The following is a 19,693-nucleotide window of genomic DNA, read 5'->3' as shown; positions in this document are numbered from 1 at the left end:
AAACTGCAAAAAAGAACTAAATGTAACTCACAGGGGCAGGTTTGGTAGGCACAAAAGAGTCAATGTCCTTCTTGGTGATTCTGCCATCTGGTCCCGTCCCTACAAGAGAAAAGGAAAGAGAGAGAGAGACAGAGGAAGGAAGAAGGGAGGAAGGGAGGAAAGAAGAAAGGAAGGATCTCATTTGGGTTCTAGATTCATTTGACCATAAAATAATCCCTTTATATATGATCAACAGATGTGATGAAAACTATTTTCGACAAATGGGACAAGTCAATTTTTTCACCCCCAAGATAGCCTATATAACTTTTAATTGCAATTATCTCATCTTTGGACTGATTCAATCCCTAGGTAGTCTCCATCATTCACAACTTTCTGTTAGTAGCCAAGACTCTAAACTGATCTGTATTAGAGACAATGAAGGAAATAGGTACAAAATTGTACAGGAGGAGAGATCATCAAAGTTCTGTCAATAGGTTTAATTTTATTTTTATTTAGCTTCCTTCCTCCTCTCATCCCCAAACTCTTCAGTATAATTTTAGAGCCAAGAAGATAATCCTGAACCTTAATTCTAAGAAGATTCAGAATTAAGATATTAGAATACCTTTTACATTGGCACACTTCTAGAAAGAATTTGGTCACCAGCAACTCATTTTCTCCCAAGACAGACTTTTAAAAGGACTCTCATTGTGTGCAATTATTTCCAACTCTTTTCCTTCATTATGAAAACTGAAGGGTTGGCTAGGATTGTGTTTATCTTCACCAGGAGCTCTAGAACAGAGGTGGCAGTACCCCTGTTAGATTCTCCTACTTTATAAAAGACAGAAACTATAACCTCCCTTTACAACCAAGGCTATCTGGATACCACAACACCTCAAGAGGACAGCTGGAGTATCACTTGCCTTATGCTAAGTCTCAGTCACCCACAAGAATTTACTGAGTATTGGAATTAGCTGAAAGCTTTTAAACCCTTTACCTATTTCCCTAAGAAGGTACAACAGGCCATCATAAAGCAATATGGCATACTGGGAAAAATATTGGCCTATGAGTCAAAAATGTAAGGAAGGTCTTTGTTGAATATAAACTAGGCAGATGAGCACAGTCACTTAATCTCATCAATTCTTCAGTCTCCTCTGCAGGATGGGGATCACATCCCCTGCTCACAGAACTGTTGTGAGGTTAAAATGCACAGAAATAGAAACTATTACGTGGGTAGCCTTGAGACAAAATCAAACCCTGAACATCAAGGCTAGACTTCAACACAATTTTTCCCCAAATGATTACATTTTGGTCAAATTTGCTAAGCAATCTGTCCCTCTATTCAACATTCCCCTGGTACATCCCTAATTGGGTTATTTTTTCCTCTCATACCTCAAGTTCCTCAGGGTTGGGAAGTGGGATTGCTGTCCCCTCTGCTCCCCCTAAGCACTTCGAAATCATTCTCCTCCTCCTTCTTTCAAAAACCTCAACTCCCTTTAAAGTGCATGTTATCTGGCTATATAACCTACTCCTCCTTGCTGTGTCTTGTCTACCAATTCATAATTACCACTTTTTATTCAGATTAATCTGGATGCTGGCCCACTGTCATCTTGGGGACCCAAATCCATCCAACATTCAGGCTTCTAAGTTCTTGTACCTACTCATCCCAGACTTTTCCCTCCACCCCATAAGAGCTCTCCAACTTCTAAGGTCAAATCCTAGACCTTGTTATCACCAGTAATTGCACATCTCTGAAATCTAGATTTCAAGCAATTCTCTCTCTGACTGCTGTCACTGATCCTTTCAGCTCACTTATTCCAAACCACCCCACTCATCTCTGCAAAATCTCTTCTACCTCATCAACACTTTCATACTCCCATTGAGCCCTCTACTCTCATTATCTAAGTTATCTCAGTATCTCATTATCCCTCCTGTCTTCACTTGCCTCCTTACCCAGTTTTGATTCTATAGATTATTGTTTTAATCACTCCCTTGCAAAACTCTAAATACCTGGGCTGAATGTTCTATAAATTCACAACCATAAACCTAAAATGGACACACAAAACTGCCCAGAAATTCCATTATGCTTCCCTTAAGTTCATTTTCCCGCTATCTGAAGAATACTACCTCATAACTTCTCTAACCTCAAACCTCCTTGCCCTCAAACTCCAGGTGATACCCCCACTTTATACTTAATTGATCAAACAGATGCAACTGGCGAGGAATTCTCCTCATCTTCTTCCAAAAACCTATAAATCAATCCTGTATTCTCTTCTCTTCTGTTAAAATAGACAAAATGGCCCTAATTCTTCTCAAAAGCCAACCCCATCCCCTCTTACATTTTCAAGAACTTTGTTCCTTACCAAATCATTCTGCCCTTTCTCCATGGTTGATTTATACTTTCTTATCAGACCACTGGTTTTCAATTGGGGCAAGTTTGCCTCCCAAGTGACACTTCCATCCCACTTTCTTCTGAAATTATTGTCAAGTCCCTATATCCAATCCTTGACTAATTCCTCTTGATTCTATGTCAAAACATATCATGATTCTGTAATTTCCACTTTCACTACCTTTGTCTAAGCCACCATCATCAGCTCCAGCAACAACATCTTAATGCATACCTTGGCTTTCATTTCATCCAGTTCCACACAGCAGCCAAAATGATCTTTTAAAAACAAATCATTTTATGTCACTTCTCTGCTTAAATCCTTTAATGGTTTCTCTCTGCACTTTAAATAAAATACAAACTAACTCTTTGCCAGGACCTACAAGGTCCTTTATGTTCTCACCCCTATTATATTCTCCAACCTCATATCCTACCACTAGATCTTTTGCTTGCTACAGTCCACTCGCACTGGCCTCCATTATCTTCCTCAAACATGACAAATTCCTGCCCATTTCAGAAGATGTAATGCTGGTCTACCATGCCAAAATGCTCTTTCCTCAGTTCTTCACATGGTTGGCTCATAGCTGACTCCTCATCTTTCAGGTCAGATCAAATGTCACCTCATCAAAAAGATCTTCCCCAACCACTTGTCTAAAGCCAGTCATAACTCCACATATATCCACACTGTCCCTCACTAGTGTATCACATGGTTTATTTCTTCCTTAGCACTTAAATTATCTTACAGTGCTGCATGTGAACCCAAGCCTTCCAGCTCCCGAGTCCACATGCTTTAATTGCTATGCTATACTCTCTTCTCTCTGTTCATTTAATTTTTTATCATTGGTAATATAAGCAACTTGACAACTGAAATCTTGTCTATCTTATTCATCCTATGAACAAACGTTTGACACAGAGAGACAGTACTCAACAAATACTTGTTGAAATAATAAATGAATCACCTGACACTGCCTGCATGATATATTTTTAGCAGTTATATTTTTAGCAAAGTAGCCCGTGTTGCTATATATTCAATAAATGGCCCATCTTTACTTGTTTAATTCTCTTTTTAAGAAGTTTGTGATAATACATATACAACATAAAATTTCCCATTTTAACCACTTTCAAGTATACATTTCAGTGATACTAATTACATTCACAATGTTGTACTACCATCAACACCATTCATTACCGAAACATCTTGAGACATAATTGTTAATACAGTTTCTTCTCCCCTTAAAATTTATTCCAGCTTACAGTACGGTCCCTGATTCTAATCACATGTATATAATGAATGGTACAATTAGTGAAATAACATTAAGATGGAAAAAAGGATCTTCCAATACTACAAGAATCTTCTAAGGTCCAAAAAACTTACAACCCTCTGTTCTTTTGTCTTTTGAGATGGGCTTGCCTTCTAACCAAAAAACAGTAGATTGCACACAGATGATAACCAGAACTGAGTGCCCATAACTGGAAAACTGGGGAAAGAACTGTATTTTCCTTTAGTAATTAAAGATGGCAGAGCATCAAAGCAGAAGGCAGCATAGAGTAGTGGGAAGAATACAGGCTTTAGAGTTAAACAAGGCTAGATTCAAATCACAACTTTACTACTTAACAGGAAAGGAGACCTCTTGGAGAGTCTCAGTTTTCTTACCCAAAACAAAGGGAATGGTGATTCTTACTTCAAAGAAATATTGTGAAAATAAAATGTGCAAGTTAAATGCCTAGGATATAGTACTAGCTATCAAATCAGGTTCCAGAGATAATAATTTCCCCCCTTTTTCCAAATAACTATTTTAATTACCTAACATTAAATTTTAGCCCAAGTTTAATTTAAAAACATTTATCCAAGCATCAGTCAATAATAATATGAACAACAACTAACATGTACTGGGTACTTATTATATGCCAGATACTGTTCTAAGCACTTCACTTCTTTTGATTCATTTAATTCTCACAATTCTATATTGATGTACACTAATTATTATCCTAATTTCAAAGATGAGAAAACAGATAGGTTATATAATTCATCTAAAGGCATATACAAGTTAAGTAACTGACCTAAAGACATATGCAAAGAAAATGATAAGGCCAGGATTTAACCCTCGGCGATCTATTCCAGACCTCATGCTCTTATCGCTAAGCTATATTTTCTCTTATGGGAGGGAAAAATGAGTACAACATTTTCTCCTCAAGGAGTTTTAGTTCAGTTTTACATGAATTTTATTATTTTAAGTCATTTTGAATCAATTCAACTTCATATTATGTTTTGTTTTTTGGCTGATTGCTTCATTCAGTCAACCTAGCACTGATAAAGAGATTTCTTCTTACTACATAATCCAGTCCTCTAATCCAACCTTCTCAAACAAGCACCTTATACATTCAGCTATCACCAATAATTAAGCAGTTCTAAAGAACAGAAGAGAATGAAAATAGGTTATCTAAATTACACAGATAAGCCCTAGGCAGACTAAACAAAACACAATAATAGTATCCCTATACTGGTGGCAGCAAAGGACAAATTTCCCTCCCTCACCCTTCTCCCCACTATCCCAGTTAAGAAGACAATAGTTGTACTTGCTGGTCTTAAAGAGGAAATTCAACCAGATTTTAACTTTCTAATCCCTTACCATAGAAACAGACTTACCTTTCACTTGTGCAAGGTCAATCCCTTTCTCTGCTGCCAATTTCTTTGCAAGAGGGCTAATAAACACCCTTCCCTTTGGTGCAGCAGAAGTAGCTGGGCGGGTAGCTAGAGGTATAGAAGCTACAGGTTGGGGAGTTGGAGGAACAGTGGCCACCTTTTGAAAAAAGTTACAAATTGTTAGTTCACCCCTGCAAAGATAGGTCTGAAAGATCAAGGGTTTACTTTCCATTAAGAATTTAAAAGTTGTTTGAATTAAATAATTTCACCTTTTTTCTATAGACCATAATGCAGTTGTTTTCTGCTTAACCAACATAATATAGCAATGTGAATACCAAGAATAATACTTTGTCAGTTATAGAGCAAAGTCAAGTTATCTTACTCCATGACAACATGGAAAGGTGTGGAATTTAATACTGTTGATCAATATATTCTTACAACCTGTCTAGTACTTTAATCTCTGGCTGCTTTTTTCATTCTCATTCTCTTACATCACCAATATGGTTGTTTGTTTGTTTTTTTTCTTTTTCACTTAATTCAATTTGGAAATACAAAATTATGCTGGAAGATTTCATGTTGAAAAGTATCTCAACCAATAAACCAACGCTACTTATCTGTCTGCTCCCTATAAATGTATAGCAGTCAGAAAACAAGTTTTTGCAGACAGAAATGTGTACCTAATCTAAACTCACCTGATTCTAGCATCTGCAGAAGACTTGCTATGTTATCTATGCTTGGGAGTTCATACAAGTTCATGTTTAGAGGTGAAACCATTCATAGATATATACTAAATTCTATGCCAAAACAAGTCATGTATGCAAATGTTCCAATGGATTACAAATACATGCTTAACCGAGATAATATATAATACACCAAGATGGACAGTGTCAGAGATTATAAAGTACATTTTATGAAAACTGAGGAATGAAGCCTTACCTTCCAAAAGCATGAGATCTACATCTAAAGGAGAAAAAGAACATGCTACCTCAATACCTAGAACTTCAATATGATTTGTTTTCAACAGGACTCAAAACAGCAGGGGAAAAAAGCTATAAGAATTAAACTAATGACCATTAAGTGAATGTTGCAGTGGTCTCCATAAATGGTAACTGACCATCTTCTTTCTCATTCACAAAATCTTAGAGCTGGAAGGAACCTGGAATATCATCTGATCCAAGCCCCTTAATTTAGAAATGAACAAAATTAATTGTTCTCTCAAATCCAGAAGCATACCTACCGGCGGTGGGGTAGGTGGTGGTGCTTGAGGTTTTAAATCAGTTACTTCAGTTGGCCTATAATCAGCAAATGCTGGTATATCTGCTTCTTTTTCTACAATGATACAGAGTGGGGTTCCTAGAGGGACATCTCTTGTGCCTTCAGGGATCAAGATTTTTGCGAGGTAACCTTCTTCCTGAACTTCAAAACCTTAAATAGAAAGAAAAACCATTGTGGACTCAAGGACTATAGTATTCTTCTACATTCAAAGCACAGTTTTAAGTAAAAGGCTCTCCTCCATCAAACTAGCTATTTAACCTTTTAGTTAAGTTATTTAACCTCTCAGTTTCTTTACCTATGAAATGGGGATCATAATAGTACCTATCTCACAGGGGTATTATGAAACAGTATCTGATACAATACGACTACCAAATAAGTATTTGTTAAATAAAACTATGAGAGACTACAGACAATGCTTAGACCTGAAAGTTTTTCTTAAAAACATCTTCCATACAGACCATACAGACCCACAGCACTCCAAGATGGCATCAGTTATACCACTAAAAAGCAGACCTTCAAGGATGTCAAATTAAGGCAACTACCAAGCTGGACAATGAGGTGGGCTTTCACATCTAAAAGCATTTTTGGAGCTTTTCAAAGAGGTTATACTTGGTATCACACCAAATATTCCAATGTGAAGAAATTCAGCATTACTGGAGTTTCTATGATGCTAGAAACAACATTTTATTCAGTTACTGCTTTTCTTAAAAGAACTCAAACATGAAAGGTTGCAAAAGTACAACTAAAAGAAGCCAATGCAGAGGACAAGCTTTGTTTTCTTGATCTTAGCTTTCTATGCCAGTGTCTTTCCTTGATAAATGCAATCCTTGAAGAATCCTTCCATTTCCCAGTAGAGAATTAACATCCAATAAAAGATATGATTAAAAAGAAAAAAAGAAAAGGCCCCAGAGCCACCATAAAGTTCAAAGACTTTGAACAAGGTAATACTTTTCTAGTACAGTGACACTGGTGCTGAAGTTAAACTGAAATATACACTTGTCATTTTCAAGGTATTTTTGGTTTGTTTGGTTTTTAAAAGAAACAGAATCCTTTCCCCTAATAAAATCTTTCGAGAAAGCACAGTATGCAAAAAGATAAAAAGGAGTTGCTCTAGTGGAAGTGGGAATGTGGATGAGCAGGGTAGAGTACAGAACCCTGTTCTTAAGTAGCCCTCCCCATCCCCACTCCAATGAACCATCAAGGAATTGTGGGGTTTTAAAAATAACCACTATAGAGGATTTCCAGCAATTTCCCACTAGAATGGTGGGAAATGGACAGGTCTCTCTTTAGTGGTGATTATGGGGCAGAGGGAAAATATTCAAAGTATCTATGAATATCTAGAAATATTATCATAAATATATAATTATCTATGTGGGTTTTGTTTCTGAGTAGTTTAAAAAATGAATCAGAAATGGATACAAGGAAATGTGAAAGGTATCTGAACATCTGAATGTACTAACAAATTCTATTAGTAACTCTTAAGTGATGAATACCATCTAAACCCTGATTTCAGTTTTCCCTCAAAGCCATACAAAATTCTGTTATTTTCCTGCCTTGGAGGTTATTTTCTCCTTTTTCTTCTTTTCTTCCCTCTTCCCGTTCAGAGAATGGCAGTTCAAATATGACTTCTCAGTAAAATAATAATTAAGCTAAGTAGCAAATTCTGCCCTAAGAATAACCTGTGAGTTGACATATGCTTGACTCAGTGAGAATACAGTATGGTACAGACAAATCCTACTGTGCATATTTTTGCTATAAAATATCCTGTCCCAGGAATTGAATCACAAAATTAGGAAGTTTTCATGTTATCACTCACTCAGTATAGGACAGGATGGCAATGCTCTTTCCTCATTGGAAAACTCAGTGCCTCAACCATTGAGAGCTGAAGAAATCTCACCTATGGTGGCCTTGTCAGTCTCTATCTCTGCCAACAAGTCCCCTTCACTTAGCTTTTCACCCACTTTTTTTTCCCACCTCTGAACTGTGCCCATGGTCATGGTGGGAGAAAGGGCAGGAAGAACCACCTGTAGAAACAAATACATATTATTGCTTAAGACTAGGTAGACTTGGTCACAATGGCACTCAGGCAAACTTGTATCATTTTTATAGAATGATAGTGACTATGGGAATCCAAATTCCCATCAGCAAGAGCACAGTGCCTCAACAGCTTCACATCAGTTAAATCACCCTTAAAATCACAAACTTCATAAGTATCAGCAATACTCCAACTGATCCTCCAATGTCAAAAGCAATAGGGAAAGATTTCTTTCTAGACAGTCAAAATTAATTCCTTGATAAATATCTAAGAACAAACCAAACTCTTGTCTTTTTTTAAACACTTAGATTAAGTTGGAAGATTTTCATTTTCATGTTACAATCTTGTCTCAGATCATTCTGTTAAAATTTTGCTGTGCTCTGTACCTAGCATCTCATCTAGGTGTCATCTTATGATAAGGAAAAAAAAAGCATTTCTCCCAAACTCCCCAGTGTCTTTCTAAGACAAAAAGCTAATATTCAGTGCACTTGAATGTGGTTAAAAAGGGAAATTTTGTGCTATACATTGGTTACTACAATAAAAAGTAAAAAAAAAAAAAAAACAAAACAAAACTAATATTCAGAACTATTCTCACAAGTCACTTTTACCCCAACAAAATCCAAACATCAGACTCACTGATCTAAATTTAAAATTCCTCTCCTATTTATATGGCTTGTGTGTCCACTGAATTCAGATGCTTATTCATTTATTGTGGGTTTCACTTGCTGTCTTCTTAGTCTTTTTTTATCTAAGTAGCAATAGGATTATGCAAGTGAAAAATTATTTCAATTGATGATGTCTCTGGAAGGAAGGAAAAAAAAAGTAAAACAAGAACTCTAATTAGAAAAATGCATTTCTTTACTAGAATTTGCCATTTTCATCTGCTTCTTAAAAATTACTGGAGCCAAAAATCTCTACATAATTAAGGCACAATCCTAACACTTGTACACAAAGCCAGACATAATATGGAGAGAAAAGAAATAAGTTCTCTGTAGTGAGACAGTTTACCGAACAAGATGAAATAAATCTATGAATTGAATACCAGGCAAAACTTAATCAAAAAGATCAATAATAACAGATGTTATTCTGTCCTATGGAGTGGAACATGATGCCCAAAGGAGAAAATAATTCCCATACAGAAATTTCTACAAATAAAATAAGTGAATAGTTTTAATCGTAATCCTTTAGAAAGGACAGCTGGTATATATCCATATTCAATCTTCAACACAGAAAAATACATGGAATAACTAATATCCATGAAGCTGATTTCATTTCTTAAAAAACTGATTTAGATAAGACAATCAACAGTGATTACATTTACTGCTTTCAGCTTTGTTGGAATGCTATTATATACTATATTTTTCTATACTTATTTCTCTTCATTATCAGTTTTCTCATTTATTAATACTATTGGATTACTTCACCCACTCATAGACTACTTATCAAAGGAAAACCCAAATGCGGATCCTTTATTCAACAGTCAGCACTTGAGGCCTATTACATACTCTATTAATACAGGGAGTAGATATAAGGACAAATCATTCTCAAAATCTGTAACAATGTTCTTCTTGAATGAGAAGTGCCACACATTATCCTCTGTACTACAGTGAGGCTCAGAAAAGTTAAAGGAACTGTTCAAGTTCAAAGACCTTGAAATAACAACTAGGAATAAAGGCTATGTGTTTCCATGCTTCAATCTCTACTCCCAAAATGACAAGAGCTAGCAACATTTAATGCCAATCTCTAGGAGATGATAGCCATCTAGGAGAAATAATGAATAAATAATAAATTCTCTACAGCAAACACTCAGAGGCTGAGCCTCACCTGCATGTGAGTGGGATATGAGCTACCAGGAGCCTGAGCAGAAGGTGTGGGAGGTGAAGCAGCAGCAGCAGGGGTTGATGCTGGGGCTGCTTGTGGGGGAGGTGCTGCAGAGGTATCCAATGTATAATTTTTAAAGGCCTCAATATCCTCTGGCCTAAGGAAGAGAAACAATGCATAAACATAAAGGGTTATAAAGGAGATTCAGCTCCCACACAAGCAACAGAACACTCTAACTCCTCATTTCTCAATTCTAGGTTAAAATACTCCACTAAGCACAAAATTCCACAAATTACCAAGGTACCACTCACTTTTCAACTGTAATACAGATAATTGCTCCAACTGGAACATCTCTGGCACCTTCAGCAACAAGAATCTTTGCCATGTAACATTCTTCCAGGCTCTCAAACCCAACAGTGGCTTTATCTGTTTCAACCTTTCAACACAAAAAGCATTAGTTTAGGTTCATGCAGCCAGCATGAATTTTGTAAGCCTTTTCCAGAATCATACAGTCCAACAGTTATGTGAATATAATGGCTCTATCACAGATTTGAAAGAAGGATTATTGAAAGACATCTTAGCTAAAAATCAGGTTGGCCCGCTGCTGACAAAACTTAGCTAACCAATCTTCTCTAATGCCAAGCTGTAAAAAACATCTCAGTTTATTTAGCAAAGCGGATAATTACCCACCCAGTGTTAATGCTCAATCAGTGTATTAAGCCAGTCCCTTCAAAGTCATCTCCATATTTTAAAACAACTTACCTCTGCAATTAGATCACCCTCATTGATTTTTTCCCCTTCCTTTTTCTCCCAACGAGCTATAGTGCCAGCCTGCATTGTAGGGGAAAGAGAGGGCAATGGAACCTGGAAAAGAAAAGAAGAAACCCTAACTTTAAAAAGGGGCTACTAACTCCCAGTCTGGTTCAAGGTTTTATTCGATTCGATTTAATGCAACTAATTTAATGCAAAGAGTTAATTAAGTCCCATTACACGCTGGTCACTAGGGATACAAAAACAGATAGTGCCAAGTTTATGCTCCCAGCTCGCGGGTCTGACAGATCACGTATCTCAGCAAATATTTCACAAACTGCTCCAGGCTTGGAGCTCTTCTTTCAATGGAATAAATCAGCAAAGGGAAGCTCAAGAGCTACAGCAAAGCTGGGTGTTGAAGAAAGGACGATGACATTTATTGGGAAGGGGTGAGGGTTCCCTGATGCCTCTGAGGGAGGATCTCAAGGCCAAGAAGTCTGTCTTGAAGGGCAACGGAGTCCCGCGAAGGACTCTTGGGGGCTCACCTTCTGATGCGGCGGAAAACTATAACACCGGCGGCCGGGCAAGGCCAAAAGCTGCAGCAGAAACCGATTCCGCGGTGTGGCCGCAGAGCTGGGGCTCCAGCCGCAAAGTGCCCGGACCCCGCCATACCCTGTGATCGCACTGTTGCAGCGGGCCGGGGCCCAGCCAAACAGGGGGGTCGTGCAGGGAGCTTCGGATCCCTCCCGCAAGGCCGTGCACCGAGCCCCGAATCCCGCCCTCGGGGCCGCACGCTGGGCCCGCCGCGCACAGACGCTCCACATAATGCCGCGGACTCTGAGACCCCCCCCCAGACCCCGAGCCCAATGCCGTCTCCTGAGTGACCTCTCCAAATGTAGCGCGGCGCTGCCGTCAGCCACGCCGCGCGGCCGCACGTTGTCGTAAAACGGTCCCCGGAGATTCATCCCATCCCCTTCTCAGGCCAGAAATGCGTGGGTCGCAAGCTTTTCCTTTTGGGACAATGAGGGAAAGGGTGACCACAAATCCGGTAGACAGGTACTTTGAGGCCACGGGGCGGGGGTAGGGGCTTTCCAGTGGAGCCTATGCAGGCGGTAGTTTGGGAGAAATAAGATGTGGAGGGAGTTCTAAGACAGTGGAGTCCTAGGAGAAGCATCCCAAAGGCTAGGCCGGGCCCTGGGAGATGTGAAGGGCACGACAAAAGGAAAGGGCCTATAAAGGCAGAGAGAGTCGGGCTAATAAAGTGAGAGGCAGAATGGTCTGTGAAGCTGGGCTGAAGCGAGAGGGCGAGTTTTGAGGAAGGGCTGGAAGGTGCCTGCGGACGGGCGTGGTTTTGGAGCGCTTCTGTAGAGAAGGAAGCACAGGGCCGCCCTAGCGTGGAAACCAAGTGGAAAGTGACACGCCCTCCGCCTCTGCTAACCCAACCATGACTGGGTTTGGGGTCCCGCCGTGCGCAGGCAGTACTGGGTTGCAGATTTAATTTCAGGTTGTAGCCCCAGCGGAAACTGGAATGAACAGGTTTTCCAGTTTAATAGTGAGAAGAGCAGCCAAGGGGAAACTACATTCCCACATTCTTGTGTACTTGTGCGAGATTAAGTATATTTCCCATATGAAGACCAAGTTTATAAAACATTCGCTTTACCCAAAAGCAAATCCCTTTAAATAGTAAAAGCCTTTATTATTTTCTTTTTGTATGGTCTTTATTATGTTTGAAGTATTTTGAACCAAAATTAAGCTTTAATAAGCCGGTAAATGCAGGGATCTTGTATGTATTATTCTTCCATATATCTCCAGAGCGTAGAATAGTACCTGGCAAGTAGTGGAGGCTTAAAGGCACTTATTTGGAATTAATGAAGAGTTATCTTCTCATATTTCTTACATATAATTCTATTGTGGGCCTAACGTCCTATAATTAGAAAAATATCTCTTCAGTTCTGAACAGAAAGGGACATTAGATTAGGAGGAAGCATGTGCTGTAGTTGTAATACCAAGTCCCCAGTGTACAGATGGTCAGAGAACACCAAGAACACAAGAAGAAATAGGAAAAAAAAAAATTTCAAAACATATTCAGGCTTGTAGTAATTAAACATATAGAAAATTAAAACAGCCATGATGTGCTATTTCATACTTATTTTAAGTTGGAAACAGTAAAAATTCTAAAAACTCAGTATTAATGAGATTGCAGAGAAAGAGATACATGCAACTGGGAGTAATGAATATTGGATGTGTTGAGGGATGACAATTTTGCAACAAGTAACAAAATCAGAAAAAAAAGTTTGTCATTCCCAAAGATTCTAGTTTCCTTGAATCATTCAAAACATTAAAAAAAAGTTTTAATATCTTTATAACAGAGAAAGAATTGGAAAAACAACTGTCCTAAAATAAGGAAAAGTTTTAAGCAGGCACCACAGCCTAATAGAATAATATGCAAGCAATACAGTTGAGAAATATAAAATTTACATATTAAAGAGAAAGACATTTGCAATAACATAGGAGTAGAGCAATTGTATTATTACAATTATGTAAAACTTTACTAATGAATAACAATTGGAAAAAACAAAGAATTGTGAATACTGAAAAGGCTATTCTGTAACTTTATAATTATTAAAATGCTTAACTATTTAGAATTGGCTAAAAAGTATCTTACTACTACAACTGCATTTGAATTTAGTAACCAGATCTTTGTTTGTAAAGTATGAGATTATCTTTAGTTCTACTGTTCACTTACTTGTTTTGCATTTTTCAAAGCATAGCAAGTTTGCATTTTGAGTATACTTTTGGCCTAGGTATAGCTAAATTATGGGATCTGAATAATCTAGGGGTGGTAAATTTACCCCAGAGGTAGGCTAGGAATTCTTAGGTTTGTCAAATCAATCCTGGGACAACAGACCTGAACTCCCCTAAACAGATTAGATCAAGGAAATAATTAAAGAAAAGGAATGAATACTCAAACCTCAAAGGAATGAACTAGAGACATGCAGAATAGCTGTATCACTGATACAAAGTGGACAGATGGAAAGGGGAAATGGTTGGTAGCAAAAGAATTTAAGTTTTGTACATATTAATTTTAACATAATAGTGGGATATTCCCAATTAAAATACCTTAATAATTAATAGTTGGAAATATGTAATTGGAAGTCAAGTGAAAATAGGGCTAATGATTTAGTTATAAAATAAAAAAAAACCTTTGAAATGAAGCCATAAATGAAGCCTACTTAAGTTTTGGGCAGAAATGTTTCTGAGTCATGTTAATGTTGCTTGCTTTTGTCTAACAAACAGTTTTGTCATACAGTTTATAGCCTCAGGTTCTTATTGAAGCAGGATAGAATACAGCATCAAGGCTGTGGTCTTTTATTCAGCTTCAGAAGAGTTAATGCAAACCTGCAGAGCTTTACCTGCAGACTTTATGGAGCCAAAATTCCCCCTAAAGCTCTGAAGCTTCCCTAGACCATAAACACTTGGAAAATCACGGGCCTAAAGCAAATTGTCAGTCAGTGAAAAAAAGCATGGGGTCATAAGGGTTGTTAAAACATCTGCCCGAAGAAAAATTTTAGATACTGAGAGGGCAGGTCACAAGTTCTGATCACTGTGATAACTGTCTCCTCCTAGAAAAAAGACACCTGGTGTTCAAAGGTCGAGATAAGATCACAGTAAAACTTTCCTGTATAACAAGCCAACCCACTCCCACTCAGGGCATACTTCTCGAACATGCCAACTTTCCTTCTTTAATGTGTCTTCTTTCTGTTTTTCTTTAATAAACTTTACTACTTATTTCTACTGGCCTCTCGTCTCTGAATTCTTTCTGCAGCGAGTCTCAAATCTGGAACAGGGTGCTGCCTGGCACTGCTGCCAGCAGGGTGCCAGTTACATTATCTGTTTGCACATTTATATATAACTTCCAAAGAAGTACTAAATCAATGAATTCTCTCTGAAAGTAATAACCTATTTTATGCTTACATTAGAAATATCAATAGCGAAAATATCTGTGGCAATTAAGTATTCCTTATCTCCACTCTTCCAAGTAGAGAGTAAACATGATACCAGGGAGAGCACTTGATGAAATTTACTTTCACTAAATACAAATGTTTTTATTGATTAATCCTCAGTTGATAAGCAAGTGAAGAGGATTAATGAAATTTAGTTTGCAAACTCCATTTTATTCACAGTTTATTTCTGTGGTTTGTTTTTTTTTATCAGTACACAAATCTCTGGTACAAACAGGCAGTTAAAACTGGTTACCACTTCCATAATCCAAAGCCTCTGGTATAACACAGTCTTCATGAAAACATATTGTAAGACAGGGAGAATACATAGCAATAATCTGTTTGAAAGCAATGACTGCAAACATCCATGTTTCTAAGAAAATATAACTTTACATATATATGTTTTTTAAGCAAGCTATATCTCTTACATAAATTCAGACAAGAGAGGGAATGTGTAATCATAATGCTCATTTTATGGAAAAAAATGAAAATAATAATTATGACCTAAGTGCTTTTTATGAACAAGTCCTCTTGGATTGGATGTAGAGCAAAAAGATATTTCCCTAATTTACATCTATCCTGGTCAAAGAGTCAAAAAGTTGGTAGGTAAGTAGGATTGCCATTACCAAGTGACTGAACCCAAATTCTTGAGGCACACACTGTAAAGTGTTCCAATCCTGCTAACTCAGGGAACTGAGCAAGAAGAGAATAGTCTTCAGTTTTTAAATGAAGACTTTTTAAAGAGTTGTGCTCTCAACTAGTTTTTGAGAGGGTCATTTACTTTTTAATCTAAAGTGATATAGAGATTATTTTATGAACTCTATAAACACTCTACTTCCTTAGTTTTCTCAAGAAAAGACAGCTTCAGCAGCAGCAGGATGGACTATACCACACATGTGCCAGTAGGGGACAATACTATGGATAAGTCAAGAGGACAATACTATGGATAAAGCCACGATGCATTCAAATACCAGACTACTCAAAACAGAATGAATAAGTACTCTTCCTCAGAAAACTCCTCTGCCTTTAAAAACTGGAATGAGGATCATTAACACATTTTACACAACGGTTACTAGAGCAAAATCACACAGGAGGGATGCTTAATCACCACCCAGGCTACACTAGCTAATGGGGAAAAAATGATCTCATTCTGTCCCTTGAACTCAACTTCAGCTGTCTTTGAAGGCACTGAGGCCATGCAGCTCCTTTTCCAAAGGACACAGGAATAGAAGACAAATAAGGTAGAGGATCTTGGAAATTTTCTCTAATTTAATCTTCTTTGAAAACTTCCACATAATAGTAAGAATTAGCCGAAAGAAACTGACAAATTAAAAAAACAAAACAAAACAAAACAAACAATTTAAGAGACAGACATTCAAGATAAATTGCATTGGAAATATAATAAAGTTTGGACTGATAACCCTCATGCTGTCTTACAGTGAAACACTAAAATTCATGCAACAAAGAAATTGGTGATATGAGGACTTTTTCTCCTTATTTCCTGGGAAAAAAACTGACACTATACTGTTTTCTTCAGTTTTCTTTTCATAATGAATTGTTTTTGCTTTTGACTGACTTTCCCAAACTTCCCCAGGCATTTCTGATGAGAAATCATTCTTCAATAGCGAGGTGGACAGGTAAACTTACATTGAAAGATACAAGGTGTCTTTTGGGCTCCTTTTGACTGCTTGGTGGACCAATCAAATGTCTTAGATGAAACTACCTCCACAACTAAAACTGGCAGGTAGATTTGGAAAAGAAATTAGTTGTCATTAGTATCCTCGTAACAAAATAAAGCTTGTTCTGAAACCACAAGGGGTGGTAAGAAGAGCCTGTACAAAAGCTACTGGGTTCTCTAAAAAATGGATACAAGTTATATAGAACGTAAGAATATTCAGAACTCACACTCAAGTTATAAAAATAGACATGGTTTTTAGACAAAAAGCAAATGAGTACAAAAGAATTCTCCAAACATGAGCTATTTTAAAAAGACACATCCATATAAAACAACAAGATGTCATCTCAGAGCTCCAAAGAGGAATCTGTTGAAATGGCTGAAAGGGGAGATGAACTGGAGACAGACAGGTAAAGAACCCAGAACTGATCTGTCCAACTCTTCTAGCTGGCAGTGTACACTGGTGGTCACAGGCAGACTGCTTTTTGGGAATATACAAATAATAATGGCTCATTAGTTAATAATGCTTGGTGGATGAATGTGAAAACTCAAGTTATTAAGTAATCTCTGGAAATTTAACTCTTTTCTGTTAGCTTCTACACTTGACAGTGTTGCATGCGAGAAAGGACTCTGGGTTTTTTCACCCAGAATCAATCTTGCCATTGACAACTAACGCTTCACGCCCCATGGTTTCTACAGTTCCACAAAGGATCAGCCTAGACTACATATATAATGGAATATAACTCCTGGCCTTAAAATGAGGAGGGGCAGAACAATAATGCATGCTCAGTACTCATAAATCACAAAGAAATACTGAATTTAATGGTCTGTCTCCTTTTGACTGCAGAGGAGATTCCATGAGCCTGATGGCTAAACAAAGTCATGAGAGAAAAAAAGTCAAGAAGAAATGGGTAGCAGCACCTTTCCACACCCACCTGGATTTTTAAGGAGCTTTTCGCTCCTTATTTCTTTCAAACACAAAGTTCATTAGCTGGAAGGAAAAAAAAAATGGCTCTAATGTTAAAGAGTCCCCAGAGAAAATTAGCAGTACAGGAAACATGCCCTGTGTGGGCTAAAGGACAAGTTGCAGATTCAGTTAAGACACAGAGTCAGCCCAATGTCTTACTAAATTATGGTTTTGAGAAGGGTATAGCACAATATGGGCAGCCCTTTTTCCATCCAATCAACAATTGAGCACCATCCATGTTCAGTCCAAAAGATTACTGAAGAGCATGCTTCATCTTTGGTACCACCTCATGAGTTAGTCTTGGTTTGCAATAGCTGCAAGGAAGCAGAAACGCTGGTACCTTTTTCTTGTCTGTGAGTACAAATGCTGGGACTCTGCTGCAACCATTGAGGCCAATTAAAATAATACTGTAACACACCAGAGTGATGTATCCAATTCCCAGATTTCAGATAATAGCAGCCATGCCCCTATAGGGGCCAAGATCATCCATTCCCATTAGTTAAGGCCTTTGGTTTGTTGTCCTCAGAGTAAAATAAAACACTGTGTTCCCAGACAAGGAACTCCAGATGAACCCATGGTCTACATTAGGACAGGGATTTGAAGTACCAGGTATGCCAGGCACAGAAACTGAACTGGCTAGTGGCTGTCACACTTGGAGAAACTTCTGTTTTGGCAGCATGAACCAGAAACTTCTTAGTGTATTCTGGTTTTAGTCCTCTTTCCTGAGTGAAGCAGCCAGGGAGTGACCACGTTCCACAAGCCTCTAATCTAATAATCAGCATCAATTCTCTCCATGGTCTTCTTCCACCCAGGCTACAATTTTCCCTTCCCATCCAGGGATGGCATCATCATCATGGAAAACCTAGAGAAAGGAAAAAAAGTCATAATAGAAAGTAACAGAGTAAGGTAGGAAGTCCTACTGAGGAACTGCTGTTGATAAAAATAATACCTCAAATATAAAAGATGAGAAAGTACAGAAGAAAGCTTTGAGTTCGTGCCTATGGCCCTTTGGTTCTGTCCTTAAAGTTGTAACTAGTAATTTTTATATGTATAAAAATATAAATATTTAATATATGTGTGAATATTTATTTTATATTTGTGTGTGCATATTTATTTTTCATAGTTTTCCTTCATATTTATTTAATTATTTAAAATTCTTAGTTCCATATCTATCAAATGGTAAAATAACACTGCTTTGCTCACAGAGATTTAAAAAATTTAATAAATTAATAAATAATTTATTTATTATTTGGGACTTTTTAGGTGAAAGCAATAGTATAAGTGTAAAAAATCGGGAAAGGGGAAAATTTTGATCCATGGCACTGTAAAGAAAAGGTTGGAAAGAAGACCAATCTTAATATGTACCTTAGATGCAGTTCTTTTCATTTATTTCATTCAGCTCATTTCGTAAGCCACTACTAGAACAGGGCTAATAAAACATTTCAGTGAGAAAATCTTTACAAATCAAATACTGATTATTCCAACTTATTTCATTCTATAATCCACAATGAGGGCATCTGCAATTCTTCATAACACAGAAAACTCTACCAGGAAAAAAAATTGTCTACATTTGACAGACGGATTATAAAGTGAGTGGGTTTGGCTAAGTGGATCTTTCATGGCCCCATGATCTATCCTTTCCCTGAAAGTTTTTGACGAAAAATTGGAAAGATCATTTTGTTGCATTCCCCCATCCTTGTTTTTAAAAGAACAAATCCCAAGCCCTACAAATGGTTTGTATTAAACTTTTACATTTGAATTAAAGATTATTAAACATGAAAAAAAAAAAAGTGTAGGCTGAGGAAACATTCAAAGAGACGGGAATAAACATAGATGACTTTTCAAAAGTTCCTCATTTTAATCACCTGAGGAACGAATATCACATAACGTACAGTTCTACAGAGTCATGCCTGTTTGTTTACTTTGCTCCATTTAGGCAGAAGGAAGTTTTCGAAGATTAGCTACAGATTAAAAAAAAGGGGGGGGGACCCAAAAGACAAGAACACGTCTAGATTTTTTTTCCCTAACAAAATAAAACTTTTTTCTTTTTCAAATAAAAATTCTATCCTCATTCTTGATCAATGGTCAAAGTCCTTGAACTAAAGAAGCCATCAACTTCTTAGGCCATTCCATGACCTTCTAAGTCTAGAGTAACCCCAAGTG

The 19,693-nt window shown here is 37.5% G+C and overlaps 2 protein-coding genes across 5 annotated transcripts in view; both read right to left on the bottom strand.

Annotated features, from left to right (window-relative positions):
* DLAT (dihydrolipoamide S-acetyltransferase) overlaps positions 1-11,824 on the bottom strand; it is a 33,849-nt gene extending 22,025 nt beyond the window's left edge. Inside the window, exons 1-8 of one of the 2 annotated variants that reach the window (XM_037841422.1) lie at positions 11,433-11,824; positions 10,900-11,001; positions 10,449-10,573; positions 10,141-10,294; positions 8,179-8,305; positions 6,244-6,431; positions 5,010-5,163; positions 32-99 (exon numbers count right to left, since the gene is read on the bottom strand). In XM_037841422.1, coding sequence (XP_037697350.1) covers positions 32-99; positions 5,010-5,163; positions 6,244-6,431; positions 8,179-8,305; positions 10,141-10,294; positions 10,449-10,573; positions 10,900-11,001; positions 11,433-11,711 — 1,197 coding nt within the window. In that variant the 5' untranslated portion in view covers positions 11,712-11,824. The remainder of the gene's footprint in view (positions 1-31; positions 100-5,009; positions 5,164-6,243; positions 6,432-8,178; positions 8,306-10,140; positions 10,295-10,448; positions 10,574-10,899; positions 11,002-11,432) is intronic. The other variant, XM_037841421.1, reaches the window with a different exon arrangement.
* Positions 11,825-12,586: 762 nt separating this feature from the next.
* DIXDC1 (DIX domain containing 1) overlaps positions 12,587-19,693 on the bottom strand; it is a 77,082-nt gene continuing 69,975 nt past the window's right edge. For all 3 annotated transcript variants that reach the window (XM_037841413.1, XM_037841412.1, XM_037841414.1), the window contains one exon: positions 12,587-18,392. In XM_037841413.1, the coding sequence (XP_037697341.1) occupies positions 18,312-18,392 (81 nt within the window). In that variant the 3' untranslated portion in view covers positions 12,587-18,311. The remainder of the gene's footprint in view (positions 18,393-19,693) is intronic.

The sequence above is a fragment of the Choloepus didactylus genome, chromosome 6, assembly GCF_015220235.1.
Source record: "Choloepus didactylus isolate mChoDid1 chromosome 6, mChoDid1.pri, whole genome shotgun sequence".
Taxonomy (NCBI): domain Eukaryota; kingdom Metazoa; phylum Chordata; class Mammalia; order Pilosa; family Megalonychidae; genus Choloepus; species Choloepus didactylus.
This window is presented reverse-complemented; position numbering and strand designations above follow the sequence as displayed.